Genomic DNA, 15,584 nt, shown 5'->3' on the forward strand with positions numbered 1-15,584 from the left:
TTCCCTGCCATGAATCTGATGGTGAGGGGCTTCTACTTGATACGGAGATAGATGGATTTCCATGGATACGGAGATAGATGAATAGTTTTTTGAGAAGTGGGAAGATGTGTGCAAGAGGTTATTTTTAGAAAATTGATTTGGGCAGCAGAAGTATGGACTGGAGATGGTAGAGGCTGGAGGCAGGGAGTTCAGTGAGGCAGCTTTTGGGGTAGTCAAGAGAGGATATGTCAAGTGTTTGAGTCAGATCAGCAAGTCCAAGAGGGCAGAAGAGCAGGTACTGGCCCTTGCTGTAGGTGATCAGAAGGTGGTGAAGCCAACTGAGCTGGAGTGAGAGACATAGGTATATTGTGGTGCTGTTGTGGTCAAAAGCTACATAAAAGAAGCCTGTAATTGCAGTTGAGAGGGAAGTCTGTAATTTCTGGGGTTAATTGCTGTTCTCAGTCCTTGAAGTACCTCTCCAGTCTCCAGTCTTCCTCCTCCCCACTGCTTGAGTGGCCTTTCCATGACTGGAGAGGATTGATTGAGCAGTGGAGACTGGGAAGAGCGCCATGACACAGCACCAGTTCAAAGTCAGTAATCCAGCCTTGCTGAAGGGAATGGGAGATGCTGACTTGTTAAAATTCCACTTAACAAGAGGCAGGCCTGAAGAGACATGCCTGTCTGGGGGAAACACTGCCAAGCAGGGAAGCTACATTAAGGTCTCAAAAACGGCGAACAACTGTCATCTAATGAGGAAAAAATATCCCGGGGAAAATCCTCCGTGTTGAAACTGTTTGTGAATCAGATTAGTGAAACACCTGCTACTTTGCTGTCCCACCTAGGTCCAAGACAGCTGACTCAAACTTGTCCTCCTCATTATATACTCTTTGAGTTCAGTAGAGGCTTCCCCAAAGGAGATAGATTGAGAAGCATAACTCTGGTTTGGGACAATATTAGAAATCCTGGTTTCTAGAGCCTCCCTGTTGGAAATGCTACATGAAATGACTTCATACAACTGTTGATATGAGGTTATTTGTATCATAAAATATCATTGCAGTCCTTTTAAACTATTTTTTATATCCTTCATAAATGGTATATTTATAAATGTGATTCCTTTATGTGTCACTATCAATTATTCCTGGAATGCAGTTATGGATCATTTTTCAATTTAGCAACAACAGTGTCAGAGGAGAAGATTGCTAAAATGGCATACCTTTTTTCCTTACTGATGAAAATGCAAATGGTTTGCATTTGCATCAGCTCCCTCAATAATAATGCCTTAAGATCTTTATCATTCTAAAATGTACCATTTGAATTCCAGATTGAAGTAATGCACGATTATCAAGAAAAACGAAATTCTTTACAATCTTTTATCTCAGAGAGTGATGATAACTTGGATGTATTAAAAAGGTATGTTCATTTTCCTTCAAAACTTTTTGAATAGGCATAGATGTTTTAAAATTTAACTTAGCACCCAATGAGACTTTTAGATTGGGAAATTTGCAGTAGGGGACCTGGGGAATAGTTCATCCTATAAAAAACTGTCCCATAAATGTCAATAATAATTGCTATCTTATTTGTCTTATGCACTTTTGTGTCCTGGATCTAAAATGATGCAGCCTAATAATGAATGTATAGATGCTTGTGTTGAGAACACTATTTGGGGGACAGTTGTAAAGTTGTGATTCTTCAGAGATGCTTAGACAAAGTGCAACTGTGCCATAGCCAGAGTACTTGGAATTATAGTTTGGGCTACTCTTCAGAATAATAATAGCAATAATAGCAGTGTTTGTTGAGCACTTACTATGAGCCAAGCACTTCATTCAATCATATTTATTGAGCACTTACTGTGTGCAGAGCACTGTACTAAGCACTTTACTTAGCACTGGGGTAAATTCAGGATAATAAGGTTGGACAAAGCCCCTGTCTCACATGGGGCTCACGGCTGGGGTGGGGGCAGAACAGCTGTTGAATTTCCATTATACAGATGAGGAAACTGAGGCAAAGAAAAGTGGAGTGACTTGTTCAAGGACACACAGTAGGCAAGTAGAAATACCTGAATTAGAACCCAGGTCTCCTACTCCCAGGCCAATTTTTCTTCCACATGGCAAGGCTCCTTTTGGGTAAACTGCAGATTTTGTTTTACCCTAGGTGTAAGTACATACCTGCTCCGACACCAAACCTAGGTCGAAACAGGACCCAAATATTCCCTCTTCCTGTGCCAATTTGTGTCAGAAAACTCACATTAGATTCTGTGCACAACTGCATGTGTCCTGTGCATAGCTAATAACTGTTATGATTGTGTTGTTTAAGACCTCACTATGTGCCAAGAACTGTGTTAAACACTGGAGTAGATAAAAAGAGAAGCAGCATGGCTTAGTGGATAGAGCACGGACCTGGGATCAGAAGGTCATGGGTTCTAATCCCAGCTCTGCCGCTTGTCTGCTGTGTGGCCTTGGACAAGTCACTTCACTTCTCTGGGCTTCAGTTACCTCATCTGAAAAATGAGAATTAAGGCTTTGAGCCCTATGCGGGACAGGGTCAGAGTTGAACCTATATGGTCTGTATTCATCCCAGTGCTTAGTACAGTGCCTGACACATAGTAAGTGCATAACAAATACCACAATTAATGTTATTATTATGCAAGTTAATAAGGTCAGGCACAGTCCCTGTCCTATATGGCACTCATCCTCAAAGTAAGAGGAAGAACAAGTATTGAATCAGCATTTTAAAGATGAGGAAACTAAGGCATAGAGAAGTGACTTAGTTGCCAAAGTCACCCAGCAGGAAAGTGCCATAGCTGGGGTTAGAACCCAGGTCCTCCGACTCCAGGCCCGTGCTCCCCAATAATACTTGGTCAGCTGGGCCACTGCATCTTCCTGCATTGCGTGCGTTCTGTCAGTCAATCAGTGGTATTTATTGAGCACTTACTATGTGCAGAGCACTGTACTGAATGCTTGGGAGAGTATAATACAACAGAGTTGGTGGACACCATCCCTGCCCACAAAGAACTTATAGTCTAAAGGAGGAGACAGATGTGAATATAAATTATGGATATATACAAAAGTACTAGCAGGATGGGGTGAATATCAAGTGCTTAAAGGGTATATGGGTGACACAGAAGGGAGAGGGAGAAGGGGAAAAGAGGGCTTAGGCCGGGAAGACCTCTTGAAGGACATGTGGTTTTAATCATGCTTAGAAGGTGGGGAGAGTGGTGGTCTGTTGTATAAGGATGTTGTATAAGGGAGTTCCAGGGCAGATCTATCTAATTACCTACCTATCTATGTACCTATCTGTTTACTGATCTATCTAGCTTCTAATCCCTAACAGCTTTCTATCCAAAACACATAGTGAAAGTACATGTTATAGAAGTAATTTATATTTTTTAAGTCTTTGGTTTATCCAATGGTACGATATTTAAAAAAAGCCCCTGTAGATTAGAAAACCACATAGCTCTTAAACCCGAGGGACTGCAGTTGTTTATTTCTGAAGGATATTTTATATATTGATAATGAAGCAGTTGTATAACAGTCACATTCTGGATAGTGTGTACTTAAATATTTTTGATTAAATGTGTTACTTTATTCATTACTATTTAGACTGTGGGAAGTTTGCTTTACTTAGATCACAATGTTATAACTGAGTATGAATCTATACATGCAAAGAGCCGGTATTTATGCCCTTTCTTTTCATTTTAGCCATGTCATAAATGAACTAATAGAAACTGAGAGGGTGTATGTAGAGGAACTGTTCACTGTGTTGATGGTGAGTGATATAAAGTATATTTCTATTATTTTGCCCATTCAATTTCAGAAGGATTGCTTATCACACTCATGGCAACTCATTTTAACAACACTCTTTAGAAAAATTGGAGGCTATTAAGTTGCTTTTTAGGTTAACTTTCCTATAATTGAGCCGTCTGTTTTAAGTGTGTAAATTCAAACTACTCCCTCAGTAGATGGTTGTTATTTATGATTTTTTGTTGTGCAATTTCTGCAATTTGCCAACCTGGCCAGAAAATAAGGGTTAATTTTATGTGGGAAGGGATTAGGGTGGGAAAGAACTTTGGGAGGCCTATAAGTATACAAAAAGTTCAATCTGCAATTGTTCTCCTGCAATTGTTCAACTTGATACTCGAGTCAGTCTGGAGAATGTCCATCCTCTTGTGGAAGGTAGCAGCAGACCTTAATTGGATTTTCCCAAGTTATTCAGCAGCACTGTATCACAACAGAGCCTAATGTGGCCTGCCTACAAGGAATATGTACCAAATGGAAGAGGCCATTTTAGGCATTTTAGGGTGCATCGATAGACTGAGCAGCTCATTAATGAGTAGGATCATCATTGTTCAACTATTCACTGGGAGCAAACTAGTTCATACTGGAAGGTAGCTAACATTTTGGGACCACTGAAACACTAGCGCTAGACCCCAGTTAGAGGTCTCGACCACATTAAAGGATTTGGGGGACGAGTAGAATGTATATACTATATGAAATATAGATAAACTGTGTGTTTTGGGTAGGGCTACAGAGCTGAAATGGACAATCCAGTGATGCTATTTCTTATGCCCCCTGCACTAAGAAACAGACAAGACATTCTCTTTGGAAATATGCCAGAAATATACGACTTCCATAACAGGTAGTTGAGACCGAGTTCCATATTTTTTTTTTATTTTCTGTCCTGTATGTGTTTTTCCTTCAGTTACTTTATTTTCTCTAACTTTTTTACAGCATTTTTCTGCACAGCCTTGAAAGTTGCGTTGGAGCGCCAGAAAGAGTGGGATTTTGTTTCCTGGAGAGGGTTTGTAAAATCATTTTCAAAGCTTCACCCAGATGTCTCAGTTAGTGTTTATTCAAAAGAGAGGGAGAGGCGGTGTTTTCCCGAGTGTGCACGGAAGGTTGGAATCAAGGCTGGGCTGCCTCCTCAGAGCAGGTTGACAGATTCACTCTGGCTACTAGGAGTACTTTCTGGAACAGCTTTTCTGGATTTGTTTCCTCCGAAAAAGCTAAATCTGCTCTGTACCAACCTTTCTATGTCCACACATAACCCTATCCCTCTGAGAAACAACTTGGGGGGCCCTTTGAAGTTTGCTAGTTTTGCACTTGCTTTATCTCCTTTCCCATACTTCTTTGCCCCAATTTATGCCCCTTTCACCTGTAGGCAGTCGAAGTAGGTGTGTAACCTTAAACTGATCCCGTGGGAAACCCAGATGAGATGCCTAACCCGCCCCAGCTATTGTAATTGTTTTCAACACAAGTATTTCTTGATCTCATCAATATCTAACTGCTTTTCCACGCTTTACTTTTTCCTATCTAATCCTCCTCTTTTGTACCATTTAAAAGTAAATGAGTGTGTATAACAATGTATAAAATCCTCCTCTTTTATACCATTTAAAAGTAAATGAGTGTATAACAATGTGTATGTAGGTATGGCTGCGCCTGTCTGTGTGTAGATGTATTTGTGTAGTCAGTTGTATTTATTGAGCACTTACTGTGTGCAGAGCACTGTACTAAATGCTTAGAAAAGTACAATACAACACTATGACAGATACATTCCCTGTCCACAGTGAGCTTACAATCTAGAGAGGGAGATAGACATTAATAAATAAATTACAGATATGTATTTAAATGCTGTAGGGCTCGGGGAGAGGGATGAATAAAGGGAGCAAGTCAGTAATGCAGAAGGTAGTTGAAAAGGAAAAGAGAGCTTAGGGAGTAAATGTATATGTACGTGGGTATTATGGTAGCTGAAAGTAGTTGAGTTGTTTCTTTTTGTTTGTTTGTTTTGTTTTTTGGTGGGTGAGGAAAGGTAGCCAGTTGGAATTAGTTTGGGAGCTCTGGGCCTGTGTTGTTCTGGTTTGGTCTGCTGAGGGGATTTTTGAAGAGTGGAAGAGGAGGGATAGAAGCAACATCTAGAGTAAGTGACAAATGTCACAATAATAATAATAATAATAATAATAATAATAATAATAATGGCATGTATTAAGCGCTTACTATGTGCAAAGCACTGTTCTAAGCACTGGGGAGGTTACAAGGTGATCAGGTAGTCCCACGAGGGGCTCACAGTCAATCCCCATTTTCCAGATGAGGTAACTGAGGCTCAGAGAAGTGAAGTGACTTACCCAAGGTCATGCAGTTGACAAGTGGTGGAGCCGGGATTTGAACCCATGACCTCTGACTCCCAAGCCCAGGCTCTTTCCGCTGAGCCACGCTGCTTCCCTGAACTCCTAGCAGCATCATTACCAACAGCATCTTGAGTTGTCAGCTATCCTTGACTTCTCAGCTCTGGACCACTTTGAGGAATTTCCCATTTCTGTTAGTCATTGTGAGCTCCTAGCCCAGCTGGAAATGGCAAGGCCTGGAGCCAGAAGTTCAGAGCCGCCTGTCAGAGGCCTTCCCAGACTAAATCCCAATTTTCCTCATCTCCCACTCCCTTCTGCATCACCCAGACTTGCTCCCTTTGCTCTCCCTCCCTCTCCCCACCCACAGCACTTATGCTGTATATCTGTAATGTTTATTTGTATTGATGTCAGTCTCCCCCCCTCTAGACTGTGAGCTCATTGTGGGCAGGGATTGTCTCTCCTTATTGCTGTATTGTACTTTCCAAGTGCTAAGTACAGTCAGTGCTCTGCAAACAGTAAGCACTCAATAAATGCGATTGAAAGAGTGAGTGAATGAATGTCAGTGGTGAAGTTGGATTAGGAACCTGGGTCCCAGAGGGAGCAGAGCCAGGGCAGCTGTGATTTGAATCAAGGTGCAGGAAAGCCGTTGGATAGCCACAGAGAAGCAGTGTGGCTCAGTGGAAAGAGCATGGGCTTGGGAGTCAGAGGTCATGGGTTCTAATCCTGACTCCACCACTTGTCTGCTGTGTGACTTTGGGCAAGTCACTTAACTTCTCTGGGCTTCAGTTACCTCATCTGTAAAATGGGGATTAAGACTGTGAGCCCCATGTGGGACAACCTCATTACGTTGTATCCTCAGTTACCTCCTCAGTTACTGCCTCAGTTACCTCCTCTATCAACTGGTGATTAAATACCTATTTTCCCTGTGTAAAATGTGAATCCATGTGGGACAGAAATTGTGTCTAATCTGATTCTTCTGTATTTGTCTGAATACATAGTAAGTATTATTAAAGCTTTTTATTTATAAAGGCACCCCTAGATCTGAAGTATTTTCATTGATAGAATAAATCAAAATCTGCAAGGTGTCTAAAGGCAAGCCCTTAAATAAATGATTTGCACATTGTCTCTTTCTCGTAGCGGGAAGATTTTCAGATGTATGAGAAATACTGTCAAAACAAGCCCAAATCAGAGTTACTTTGGAGACAGTGTTCTGAAAGCACCTTTTTCCAGGTACAAATAAAAATTCTGCATGCAACATATTTTTTCTGGAGTGAATTCTGTAGTTCTTTGTGGACTTGGTGTATAGGTCAAATGGAAATGAAATATACATTCCAGAATCAATTAATATCCCCCTTATTTCACATTTTGCTGTCATTCCCACCATTGCCCCAACTAGCTCAAATCTTTTCTGCCCATTTAAAGGACATACAGAAACTCAGTTGTCCAGGATCATGAGGACAATATGCCTTTTGGAAATGGACACTGAAGGGTTGAAAAGTGAAATTCCAGCAATGTTGTTTGTGTTTTCCTTTGTTATAAATATTTGTATAACAGTGGATTCAACATTATATACTGAAGCTTAGCTCAAGCTTAAGGTCCACAGTCTCTGCTGCTCAGAGACTCTCTTATTCATAATTACCTCCTGGACAGTCTATTTCATCTTCTCTGTCTTTCCTTTTTGAAAACTACTCTAACATCCCCCTTCTAAACTTTGAACCCTATTTTATTTGGAGCATAAAACCTTGGTTGTTTGTTTTTAGTTTCACATAATTTTTTTGAGGGTCTGTCCTTCCCTGCAGCATGAGATAGTTCATTTCTTTTTAAAATACCAGGCCTTAATCACTGAAACACCACACTAATTGGAGCTAGTTCTATTTCTTGACTTTAGGGTACAACATTCATTCATTTAGATAAATGATCAACATTTTACCAATGTGTATAGTATTCACATTTCCTTATTTTCATGATTCAGGAATGCCAAAAAAAACTGGAACACAAACTTGGTCTGGATTCATATTTACTCAAACCAGTGCAACGTCTAACTAAGTATCAGTTACTTCTGAAGGTATTCACTTGTTGCTATCTTATTTATGACCTATTACCGGGATAATCAATCAGTGGTATTTTTGAATGCTTATTGTGTGAAGAGCACTGAATCAAGTACTTGGGAGAGTACAATAGATTACATTTAAAGATGCTGAATAGGTATTAGTAAATAACTAGGCAGTAGTAGAAACGTCTAGACTTTAGAACCAGATAATAATGGGTATGCTTAATTCAGTGTTATAATGTTACTCCTCAAGGTGGAGAAATCATTATGGACATAAATTTCAAATCACTAATATAGAACACCAGCTGGAATGTTCTTTGTAATTAAATTAATGACAAAGGTCAGTTTTCCAGCTATTTTATGAAAGATTTGTCTTGACAGTCTTTAATAATGTGAATGAGAAATGAATTCACAAGTTCTTTCATGTAGTGTTGCAAATAGCCACAGAAGCAGTTGCTTGTCCTTCATGTTAAGATGAAAAAATAATATACCCCACAGCATTGTTGAGGTTTGTACTTTTCTTCATTAATAATGTTGGACTGTTGATTTTTTTTATGCAGAAAGTTGTAGAAATTAATATTTATTCTTAAATTAACTCCTTAAAAATTCTTCTAAACACTTCCCTCATGATTCAAAGCCTTCTTCCAAACTTTGCCTGCAACATAAAGATTATTCCTGTCTATTTCTCAATTTTAGAAAGTGTTATGGGACTATAATATTAGTATACCATTCACATTTGATTAAAATTTTCCTTTAAAAATGTATTTGGGGGCCTCATGTAGAAATTGTATTGATTAAGACAACCAAAACCCAATGCCATTGTTTTCTCAAAGTCACCAAAACTCTGTGTCCGATGGTAAGCTTTGTTGCTTAACTACAGGAATTGTTGAAGTACAGCAGCAGCTGTGAAGGAGTTCAGGAGTTGCAGGAAGCTCTCATTGCAATGTTGGATTTATTGAAGTCAGTCAACGACTCCATGCATCAGATTTCAATAACCGGCTATGACGTAAGCACATTCTAGTAATTAAGAGTGAAATGTCACAGACTATTTATAAGATGACGCGTTTATTGCCCCCATTTGGTTGGCAAAATTGCACTTTGGCTGTAGAAGGAGTAGAGCCCCCTCAGTTTCCTCCCAAAATACGTCCGTCCCAGAATCCTTAATCGAGGCGGAAGCCATAATCAGTCCCTCTCGCCTAACACAGATCTCCATACCGGTGGAGGAAAAGGTGTGTATAGAGGCATAAAGACCGGCTACAAAGCTGTGCTTCAACACTGGGGTGAGGAGGGTTGTTTTCTGACCCTACCTAAAGCTGCAGAAATTGATCAGCTTTATTACAGCCTGTAACCTAGCCTTCCCTCCTTTGACAAACCTTAGAGTTTTGATGTCCAAGCTGGAGCTGGTTTCTGTCTTTCAATAATGATCCTTTGTTTTGTTTTTAGGGTGACATAAATGACCTTGGCAAGATATTAATGCAAGGATCTTTCAGTGTGTGGATAGGACATAGAAAAGGGGCTACAAAAATGAAAGATTTGGCTAGATTCAAGCCAATGCAGCGGCACCTTTTTCTATATGAAAAAGCCATCATGTTTTGTAAGAAGAGAGAGGAGCATGGAGATGGATATGATAAAACATCCTCATATAGTTTTAAACATTATTTGAAAGTAAGAAAAATGTATTTTTCATAAACGTCTGTCTCATTCTTTTATGCACGAGAAGTCTCTTAATGGTTCCCAGTGTCCATGGATATCAGTTTGGGTAAAAATCATAGTGCAGTCATTTTCAACCAGAATTCATGGGACGACTGGCCCTTGACTCGTAGTTGCCCTCTGCCAAGCCTGGTGGTGTTTATGTGCCTACCTTCTCGTTAAGCTTTGGCTTAAAAAAAATTCCATTTCTGATTGCCTCCCCAAAGTTTTGAGGGTCTTTGGCAGATATGTTGACTATTTCGTAGCTGTGGGTTTCAGTTTGCCTTTGTACTTCTTCTGCCCAGAGTGGTTTAGAGTCCCTTTTGCTCAGTATCCTGCTGTCAACAATCCTCAGGATTTACCTATGGATTTGTATTGCAGCCAGTGTCACTGAGATGCTGTCTACTACTCTAGGTAGTAGTAATAATAATAATGATAATAATGGCATTTGTTAAGCGCTTACTATGTGCCAAGCACTGTTCTGAGCACTGGGGTAGATCAGGTTGTCCCACATGGGGCTCACAGTCTTAATCCCCATTTTACAGATGAGGGAACTGAGGCACAGAGAAGTCAAGTGACTTACCCAAGGTCACACAGCTGGTCAGTGGCAGAGCTTAGATTAGAACCCACAACCTCTGACTCCCAAGCCCATGCCCTTACCACTACGCAGGGCTGCTTCTAGAGTCCATCTTGCCATTTAAAGGTATATATGGATCTCACCTGAATAAGGCTGAATAAACCTCCCAAGAAAATCAAGTTGTAGATTCAAGGGTTTGTAGGCAAAAAGTTTAAAAGTCAGACATACCATGGCTAACCTCCATGAAGATTCTGACCTTTTTGATTCACTTTTGGCTTTGACTTTCCACTTGTCCACGATATTGCTCAGAAAACCAAATTCATTGATAGCTCTCAATTCATGAAATAGGTTATGTGTTTCTATCTAGCAGTAGAACTCAGATGAAAGAAAGTAGGTAAGAAAAAGATCTAATTAAATCTTTGAGATGGGGACCTAGACTAATGAAGCCGAATAAATAACTTTGTGATTTCAAGCTGGAATAACTTCAGTAAAATAGAAGGTCACACAAGGATATGTGTGCACACCCACTCACATACCCACTCACATATGTGCACACTCAATGGGAATGTAGTTCTCTTTCCAGGCTAAAAAAAGAAGTCCTAGATAAGAATCTGTCTCAGGTTATTTCATCTCAAAGATTAAATAAATTTGTTAGTGGTATGAGGTTGCTGTTCACAGGTACAATTTTTTATCAAGGCTAAGTGTTTAAACAAAAAGATTTCAGATTATGTCCCTTTACAGTAGACAGTTGAATTGCCAGCTATGTTGAAAATGACCCTACAGATGGCATACAAAGCTGAGTGCACTTCTGATGATATTCCTTCCTGCACCCAGAATATGAAAAAATTGTTCTTTGCCATGAAGTCACAGTTGCAACTGAAGAGCGTCCTTTCGTATTAGGCACTCAAATACAGATGTTGAAGTGTCTGAAAATGTTGATGACTGGAGTCATGAGCTTCTTGAAGCTTCTGCTCTAAAAGAATTATCCCATTCCTCATGGCTGCAACCCAACTAGGTCTGTCTGGGACAGTTGTTTCAATTCTGCCTGTAGCTGGCTAATGTGGGTGAAGATGGCATGTGCACCTGTAGCATGCTGCACCAGCACCCCCCGACTGCCTTCTTGCTGGGTTGACTCCCCATCACAGTGGGGTGGGTGATCAGAGAAGGCGATCGAAGCAATTCCTCTGCCACACTCTTGGGTCCTAAAGACCCCAGACCGAAGCTCCTGTAAGGAGACTCCATAGATCCATCCAAACATCTTGCCATCACATGAGAACGTTCTCTTTTCTTGGAAGAACTTCCCCTTTGAGGGTGGAAAGTGTCCTAATTATTGACATTATTGTTAGCCTTTTGAAGTTTCTCACTCAACATCCTTGCATGGTGCCATGGTAGTCAATATGGATTAAACCCCTTCAGTTTGTTACCTTGTCCTAGCCTTAGGCATCTCCATCCTGGACATCCCCCACCCCGAACTTGTCCAGCAGTTCCTTAACTTGATTTGTATGCTTCAAAAAACAACTTCAAAGACATTCCCTTTATTAGGATCATGATTTCCCCACCCTTTCCTCCCTTCCCTCTGCATCACCTAGGCACTTGGGTCTGCACCCCTAAAGCATCTTGATACTATTCACACCCCACCACCAGTTCCCCAGCACTTTTGAACATATTCTTATCTTGATCAATGTTATTTATTAAACTCCAGTCATTTCCCCTATATGTAACTTATTTTTAATTGCTGCCTCCCCTTATAGACAAGGCAGGGGTCATGTCTCCTGACTTGTACTCACTCAACTGTTCATTACAGTGCTCTCCACACAGTAAGCACTTGAATGATTGATGGGATGCGGTTTGCTGCAAAGCACCTTTTGGACTCAATGTAATTCTCATCAAATTATGTGTTAACCTGCCCATACTTCTGGAAGCCCTGGAGATATAGATGGGGAGATTCAGATTGGATTTCTTGTAATGAAAGGGCTGCTGTGATATTGTCAGTAAGTTCCTTGTCTGCATTATCCTGAAGCTTGATGTGTCCCTTTTAGAATTCTCTGGTTGCTACTTTCTGATGGTTCTTTTGCTCAGTGAAAGCAGTGATCAGTGCAGCACATAACCTGGTGGACAGCAGCAGTAATGTGACTACCTTTCATATGTGTCAAGAAATGAGATAATCAGATAGTACCATTGATTTTCAGTAGGCCTGCCAATGACAACGAGCCAAAATCTTGCCTCGAGAAGCAGTCTGACCTAGTGGAGAGGGCACGAGCCTAGGAGTCTGAAGAAACTGGGTTCTAATCCCAGCTCTGCCACTTGTCTGCTGTGTGACTGTGGGCAAGTCATTTCACTTTTCTGTGCCTCAATTACCTCATCTGCAAAATGGGGAATACAACATTGTATCTATCCCAGTGCTTAGTACAGTGCCTGGCACATTATAAGCGCTTAATAAATATGATTTTTTTAAAAAAAGTCTGCTGCCAGTAAGATAAACTTATTAACAATAATAATAATAATAATGATGGTATTTGTTAAGCACTTACTATGTGCAAAGCACTGTTCTAAGTGCTGGGGGGGATACAAGGTGATCAGGTTGTCCCACATGGGGCTCAGAGTCTTAATCCCCATTTTACAGATGAGGTAACAGAGGCACAGAGAAGTTAAGTGACTTTCCCAAGGTCACACAGCTGACAAGTGGCTGAGCTGGGATTCAAACCCGTGACCTTGACTCCCAAGCCCGCGCTTTTCCCACTGAGCCATGCTGCTTCTCTATTGTGTATCGTACTCTCCCAAGTGCTTAGTGCGGTGCTCTGCACTCAATAAATGTGATTGAATGAATGAATCAACTTATTACTATCAATCATTATTATTAGTGTATTCATTAAGCATTTATAGTGTCAAGCACTATTGTAGATGTTCACACCTCTCCGACAAATTTAGCCAGATCCTTGTACCACCTTTCTATAGTCTCACTGGTTAGACTACAGCCACGTTGGCATCTCAAGAAGCCTAATGCTTGGAGGTTCCATTCAGACCTATTGGCCGGACCTCACGGCTGTGTGCACTGTGAGCCGCAGACACTGCCAGACACATTGGTGGTTGGAGATTCGAGTCTAATGAAGGCTATAGAGTGAGCAGCGGGCAATGTGGCAAGTGATGGAGGAGGGAGCAGGTGCAGACACCCCGTTGGCCGGAGCCAGGCTAGGAGTGGCCACTAGGTAGCCGGCCGGCCTCGCGGCCCGGGACCCCGTATGACCCCTGCCCTCCAGTAGCCCCATTGTCCCATGGGAAGCAGCGTGGCATAGTGGATAGAGCATCGACCCGGGAGTCAGAAGGTCATGGATTCTAATCCCAGCTCCACCACTTGTCTGTTATGTGACCTTGGGCAAGTCACTTCACTTCTCTGGGCCGTAGTTCCCTCATCTTTAAAATGGGGATTGAGACTGTGAGCCCCATGTGGGACAGGAACTGTGTCCAACCTGATTTGCTCCTAACCACCCCAGCACTTAGTACAGTGCCTGGCACATAATAAGTGCTTAAAAATACCACAACAATTATGGTCTCCCCCTTCTAGAGTGCGAGCCCATTGTTGGGTAGGGACCGTCTCTATATGTTGTGGACTTGTACTTCCCAAGCGCTTAGTACAGTGCTCTGCACACAGTAAGCGCTCAATAAATATGATTGAATGAATGAATGAATAAATACGATTGAATGAATGAATTGTCTCTTTAGGCTCAGGTGTGTAAAGCCTCTAGAATTTGCTTTCTATCTTGTGTCAGTAGGGTTCTTCTTCCTCAGAGAAGAGGTGCAAGTAAGAGGATTTCAAATCATAAAGCAGACTTAACCACTTTGTTAATGCTTTACAGTGTTGGGTGATGGCTCAGTTAACACAAAGTTATTCTACTTCGAAGAATATTTCGAAGCTGTACAACCAGACTTCATCCTACAGTTAAAGTTATTTTTGTGTGGAAGAACAAAGCAGCAATTTATTGATGTGAAAAACAGCAAGTGTGTTTCAAGAGCTTTGCTCACACTGTGAGAAGGCAGAGGATTCATTCAATTTATTAATTTATTAATTTATTGAGCAATTTACTGAGTGCAAAGCACTATACTAAGCTCTTGACTCTAATCCTCTGATTTTCCACCCCTTGTGCCCATGTGCTAGTCACCATACATTACTGCTTCATAGACTGAGCCTTCAGACAACTCGCCTGATTTTCTTTCAAAGGCCATCTGGATTGTAGAAGCTAATTGATTTTCTCGTGTTGAAATTAAGTGTGATGTGCTTAGGTAAGCCTTTGTAGCTATTGGGAGAAACTAATTATGAGAGATTTCTTTGGGGTGATTTTGTCTTTTGTTAGATTGACAACATCTGTTTAATATTAAAGTCCTTATGATTACAACATTCAGAATGGAAATTCTCTTGAGGCCCTCAGCAATAGGTGTTTGCCTACTTAAACTGCTGCATTTTTCAGCCAAGTGGTCTGTCAGTAAAAAAAATGTGTTTCTTGGATGGGTTATGTGATGAGCACATTGCTAGCTTTTCTGGACACATCTTAAGAAATTCACATCATGAAGATACTATTTTATGGGGATTGTATAAAAGTATGAAAAGTTTTCTATTTCAGTGTTTTTACGTGGCTCACTGTGCCTTGTTTTCTTCTCTCCCACTACTGACCTGTTGCTCATACCTCCCTCTACCTGGATCTCCCTCCCTCATCACATTTTACATACCACTGCCTCTCCCCATCTTCAAAGTCCTTCTGAAATCACACCTTTTGCAGAAGGTCTTCCCTGATCGATTCTAATCTCCCCACCTACTATCCCCAACTGCCATTTCAGCACTTAGGTGCCACCTAAGCACTTTGATACTCTCCACCCAGTTGCACTTAGGAATATATTTGTATACCTTGTTAGCTTTTCATAGCTGTAATTAATTTTAGCATTTGTCTCCTCCACTAGATTGTAAACTCCTTGTCTAACTATCACACAATAGGAACATGCAAGAAGATAGCCCAGGATTCTATGATCACAGGAAAGAACTGATTTTTTTCTGCTGCATGATCTCTCCCATTGGAAATTTTACCCCTTAGATGAGCTCACTGGTCTATTCTTCTACCCTAAAAATCTTAAATCATTCTGTTAGACGGTGCCAAGTCGCAGGCAGTTGCTAGGAACTGTGC

General features: G+C 41.0%; 1 protein-coding gene across 6 annotated transcripts in view; it reads left to right on the top strand.

Annotated features, from left to right (window-relative positions):
* MCF2 (MCF.2 cell line derived transforming sequence) overlaps nt 1-15,584 on the top strand; it is an 85,597-nt gene that overhangs the window by 52,687 nt on the left and 17,326 nt on the right. For all 6 annotated transcript variants that reach the window (XM_038748646.1, XM_038748644.1, XM_038748641.1 and 3 more), the window contains 8 exons: nt 1,301-1,389; nt 3,678-3,744; nt 4,499-4,614; nt 4,707-4,776; nt 7,235-7,327; nt 8,070-8,162; nt 9,028-9,153; nt 9,591-9,812. In XM_038748646.1, the coding sequence (XP_038604574.1) occupies nt 1,301-1,389; nt 3,678-3,744; nt 4,499-4,614; nt 4,707-4,776; nt 7,235-7,327; nt 8,070-8,162; nt 9,028-9,153; nt 9,591-9,812 (876 nt within the window). The remainder of the gene's footprint in view (nt 1-1,300; nt 1,390-3,677; nt 3,745-4,498; nt 4,615-4,706; nt 4,777-7,234; nt 7,328-8,069; nt 8,163-9,027; nt 9,154-9,590; nt 9,813-15,584) is intronic.

This window comes from Tachyglossus aculeatus, chromosome 6, assembly GCF_015852505.1.
Source record: "Tachyglossus aculeatus isolate mTacAcu1 chromosome 6, mTacAcu1.pri, whole genome shotgun sequence".
Lineage (NCBI taxonomy): Eukaryota > Metazoa > Chordata > Mammalia > Monotremata > Tachyglossidae > Tachyglossus > Tachyglossus aculeatus.